General features: G+C 36.6%; 1 protein-coding gene across 1 annotated transcript; it reads left to right on the top strand.

Moving 5' to 3' along the window:
* Positions 1-2377: 2377 nt before the first annotated feature.
* LOC147522779 (pentatricopeptide repeat-containing protein At4g21065-like) lies at positions 2378-2842 on the top strand. The gene is made up of 2 exons (XM_086568465.1): positions 2378-2652; positions 2764-2842. The coding sequence occupies exons 1-2, from the start codon at positions 2378-2380 to the stop codon at positions 2840-2842; spliced, it is 354 nt and encodes a 117-aa protein (XP_086424591.1).
* The last annotated feature ends 2376 nt before the right edge of the window (positions 2843-5218 follow it).

Raw genomic sequence — 5218 nt, 5'->3', positions numbered from 1 at the left:
TAATTGGAGCTGCAGACAAGCTTCAGAGACAGAGTTTTGAGGGTTAGGAGGGAGAGACTGAATTAAATTAAGTTGAGTGAGAGTGGAAGTCATGGACTCCTGTAACCTCTTGAAATGATGTTTATTCCAAAGCTTGAGAGATTCTTTCACTTTCTTCAGCTTTTGACAGAAGATAAAGGATGGAGAACCAGTGATATGAGTGATCCAAGAGTTTTGGATAGTAGGCTTACAAGAGACATCCTCTAGCCAGGAAGACTGAAAGTGAAACTGATATGGTTTTTTTTCAATGCACTGGATCAGTGTTCAGAACGATAAAACTATGATCGGCCGCAGCATCTTCCATGTATGAACGTTGCGCTAAGCATAGGCCTTGGTGTAGGCGAGTCTTTGTAATCTAATTGCATTTTTATGCAATGTTTCTTTGATTTTTGCCTATCTAATTTGTTGCAATATATATGGTAGTAGTAAATTTTGTAAGCTGTTATTTTGCAACAGACATATGGCATTGTTCCATTTATGGAACATTACGTGAGTGTATTGAGCATGTTGGGAAGTGCGCAGGTTATATGGATGAAGCCATGGAATTCATTGAAAAAATGCCATTTGAACCAAATATAGATGTCTGGGAAACCTTGATGAACCTTTGCAGGTGATAAGCACCCAAAACTGTAATATGAAACCCCATTGAGATATATAAATTTGGTTAATTATGTGTTTAATAATCATGAAATGAGTATATTTTCGTATTTTTGTAGGTATTCGCAGTAAACATGAAAATATTGGTTAAACCTGCGTTAAAGCACGGGAACGATGTATATATGAATTCTTCCAAATCAGCCATGTGAAGCCTAACAAATTCGCACAGAAGCATCAAACTTCTGAAGCTCCTACCTCTTGAACCCGACTCAAATCGACAAGTGAGCTGCTTTCGTGACAATCGTATGATGAACTCTACGATAAAGGGAAGTTATAAAATTGCCAAAAGACTGGATCGCCACTGGACTGCATGTGGACCCACTATACGGGCCTGCAAGATTTGATGAGTCATCATACAAGTCAAGACAAAGGTACAAATAATTGGTGCAAAAGTGACACCTTGCATGTAGTTAATAAAGTTAGATGAGATTAGGTGTTAATAGTGAAAAAAGATAGGAATCACTTTGTTGTGGATTGTGTGGTTAAGAAGGAAGTAAATGTGGTTTGGTGTTTCACGTGGGAGGGTATGAGATTTCTCTCAAATGGAGAAGAAAACAAAACAAGGGGGGAGACACTCCATTTACTCCCTTGACTTCTTTTCCTTTACCATGCATTATTTTAGTTCCTTAGTCTTAGTTTTTTTTAGTGGGGGAGTTTTGAACAAAAAACTTGTAATAGTTTTAATGAAGGAAACTTTGTGTTCCTCTTGAAAATAAATCTAAACTTCTTAATGCAAGTGATTTCATATATATAGTTTCTTCTTCTTTTTGTTCTCTCTCTCTCTCTCTTTTTACATTTATATTCTACACTTGTCATTTTTTTCCCCAAGGATCATGAGCTAAACCTTTCCTTTGTGGGGAGTTAATGATGCTCATGTGAGGGATAACCTTTGTTATTTGATTTTAGTAAGTTGTTTAAGAAGAACAACTAGACCTACATCCTATCCCAAAATGGTAGTTGGTGTAGAGTCTAGTTAGGAATCAAAGTGATGAGCTTAGAGATAAGTCATTGGTTTGGTTCTACATGCTAGCATGTATGATCTTAGAGATGAGTCATAGTGTTAGGGATCAAGTTAATTTTTATTAGGACTTGCCTAAGAGTTCTAGGAAGATTAAGATGCACTTACTAAAAATAAAATAATAGAGGTTATTTTCACATGAGGAAAATTTAACTCTCCACTTTTGTCTTAGTCAATTTTTATCTTTGTTTTAATTGCATGTTTACGTAACTTAAGTTTTTTTATTTTTTGCATTAAAAGAGACCAAGTAGGTAGTTAGTATTAATGCAATCATAGCTAAACTTACTCACTAGTTTCTAAAGAGCAAAACCAAGTTGTAAGTGGTCCTAGAATTTAGGTTGGTTCGAATTCCTACTCAAAACTATATGAACACGAAGATTGTGAGTAAGGAAAATACTTTGTTTTCGCATTTTGGCCAAGGAAGAGATACAAATCTCTTAGATACGCAAAAGGTGAACATCAGCAGGGCTCATGGGAACATCCATCTTGGGGATCTTTATGCCGAGTTTGTTAACTACTTGCTTTGGATCCTTCTCGCTTAACATATAAATTAGAAGAAGGCTTTTTACTAGTGAAATTTTTGAATGTTGCTAAAGAGATAGAGAAGGAAAAACGGGATAGTTGGATGTGTAGGTGGTATGGAAATCCTACTGGGCAGTCGAAATGCATGCAATCTCGCGGGTTATGTCTGTGCAAATGAAAGAGTCTGGTTACGCATCACATACTAATTTCCCAAAGTTTATCTTAGAAGACGAAGACATGGAGCAATACATTCTTGCCCAAATTGTAAAGGTTGGTCTTGTTAGTTTACTCAAGTACACCCCGCCTCGAATTCGTGTTGTGATGGAGAGAAGAGGTCATCTGTGCAAGGATTTGCATAGTGCACTGAAGATCATGTCAAAGCTTAATGGTAGGGAAATCGCGTTAACTACTGCCAGGTTTCACCATTTCAAAGATGGATTGTGTTCTTGCAAAGAAATTTGGTAACTTTAGGAGATTCTAATGTAAGTTTTTTAGCTACTTAATTTTTGTGGGTTTTAAACTTTTAGCAAGCAAATCACTTGGAATAATTCAAGTGTACTTGCCGTATTGTTTAAAGATTTGTATGGACCAAGATACACTTTTTAAATTTTAAACTCCTTGTGTAACAAAGAGAACACAAAAAAAGCAGTACAACATACATGTGGGTGGGTGCCTAGTTCGGGATTTCGAAATTCTTGGAATTCTGACAAATTCAAAAACCGAAATTGACCATATTTATCGATGTCAAATTTTGATTTTGACAAATTTCAAAATAATTAATATTTTGACCCTATATTATATTTTCCGATTTTTTAGAAAACCGAAAATTCCGACATTCCGTTTGGAATCTTGAATTCTGGGTGTGTGTGTGTTGGGGGGACAAGTTTTTAACTTGATTCGTTTCCATTAGTTTTCTATAATTTTTCACAACTACGTAATCCCCAACATTAACATATAGCATCTACTAATTATAGTTCATCATGAAGATAATCTCGGAGGCACCAATAATTATAGTTCATCATGGGCAGGGACACTATTGCCGAAATAATAACTTCTATACGAAATGCTGACATGGATAAAAAGGAACAGTTCACAACATATTTCCCTCTCTTATTTCTCTCTTTGAAGTCATGAAGATAATCTCGGAGGCACCAATAATTATAGTTCATCATGGGCAGGGACACTATTGCCGAAATAATAACTTCTATACGAAATGCTGACATGGATAAAAAGGAACGGTTCAAATAGCATCTACTAATATCACCGAAAACATTGTTAAAATACTTCTACAAGAAGGCTTTATCGAAAATGTGAGAAAACATCGAGTAAGCAATAAATTTTTCTTGGTTTCAACTCTACGACATAGAAGGAATAGAAAAGGACCATATAGAACTGTTTTTAAAACGTATTAGCCGACCGGTCACGAATCTATTCCAACCATCAACAAATTCCTAGAATTTTAGGAGGAATGGGTATTGTAATTCTTTCTACTTCTCGAGGTATAATGACAGACCGAGAGGCTCGACTAGAAGGAGTTGGGGGAGAAATTTTGTGTTATATATGGTGATCCTTCTAGTATCCGAATTGCATCAGAAACTTCCTCTTTTTTTCACAAATAAAGAGGAAAGACAAGTTGTCTAATATCATTCCTCCCCATTAGTTGATAATTCTAGGGGTTACCTGGAATGAAAGAACAAAAATGGATTCATGAAGGTTTAATTACTGAATCACTTCCCAATGGTTTGTTTCGGGTTCGTTTAGATAATGAGGATCTGCTTCTAGGTTATGTTTTAGGTAGGATCCGGCGTAGTTTTATACGGATACTGCCGCACGATAGAGTTAAAATTGAAGTAAGTCGTTATGATTCAACCCGGGGGACACATAATTTATAGACTCCGCAACAAAGATTCGAACGATTAAGTGGCTTTTCAACATTCCTCCCGTGCGGATGCAATTGGAGGTTCCAAATTTCAAGAGACTTATTTTCTTTCAAGGAGTAGATTCGAATTAAGGTAAGGAATGACAAATATGAAAATAAGGGCCTCCGTTCATAAAATTTGTGAAAAATGTCGATTGATCTGTAGGCGGGGACGAATTATAGTAATTTGTTCCAACCCGAGACATAAACAGAGACAAGGATAGTCTTTTTTCTTAAAAGGGACTCTCCAAAGGACCCAATATACACAAATAAAGGATTTGTTTTGACATTAAATGGATATATCCGTATATCTTTGACTCATATTTATGAGATGATAAAAAATGACAAAAACCATATCAAAAATTGGTTCACGTAAGAATGGACGTCGAATACCAAAAGGAGTTATTCATGTTCAAGCAAGTTTCAACAATACCATTGTAACGGTTACAAATATACGGGGTCGGGTGGTTTCGTGGTCCTCAGCCGGTACTTGTGGCTTCAGGGCACAAGAAGAGGGACCCCATTTGCGGCTCAAACCGCGGCCGCAAATGCTATTCGCATTAGTAGATCAGGGTATGCAACGAGCATAAGTCATGATAAAGGGTCCCGGTCTCGAAGAGATGCAAAGATTACGAGCCATTCGTAGAAGTGGTATACTATTAAGTTTTGTCGAGACGTAACCCCTATGCCACATAATGGATGTAGACCTCCTAAAAAAGATGTGTATAGAAATAAGAATTTAACGGGTTTCAAGAGAAATAAATGATTCAATGGTCTGATCAAAAATATTACTATGCTTCGAGAGGAAGTAGCAATATCTACTCGGACACTACAAAGGGAAGTGTGTTGAATCAAGAGCGCATGCACAAAGCGCCTTTGTTATGGTCGTTTTGTTCTGTCAGCAGCTTATTAAAGGTCAAGCCGATACAATAGGCATCGCGATCACGAAGGGCGCTGCTTGGAGAAATAGAAGGAACATGTATCACACGTGCAAAATCTAAAAAAGATGCCACATGAATATTCTACAATAGTAGGGATTGAAGAATCGAGATACATGAAATTTT

This window comes from Coptis chinensis, chromosome 1, assembly GCF_015680905.1.
Source record: "Coptis chinensis isolate HL-2020 chromosome 1, ASM1568090v1, whole genome shotgun sequence".
Classification (NCBI taxonomy): domain Eukaryota; kingdom Viridiplantae; phylum Streptophyta; class Magnoliopsida; order Ranunculales; family Ranunculaceae; genus Coptis; species Coptis chinensis.
The sequence above is the reverse complement of the archived record's forward strand: the minus strand, read 5'-3'. Positions and strand labels throughout refer to the sequence as shown.

Bases quoted from the DNA above. Each gene is read 5' to 3' on its own strand.
- LOC147522779 (XM_086568465.1), top strand. From the start codon at position 2,378: ATGCATGCAATCTCGCGGGTTATGTCTGTGCAAATGAAAGAGTCTGGT. The intron at 2,653-2,763 runs GTTTCACCATTT...TTAAACTTTTAG, and splicing joins ATCGCGTTAACTACTGCCAG to CAAGCAAATCACTTGGAATA.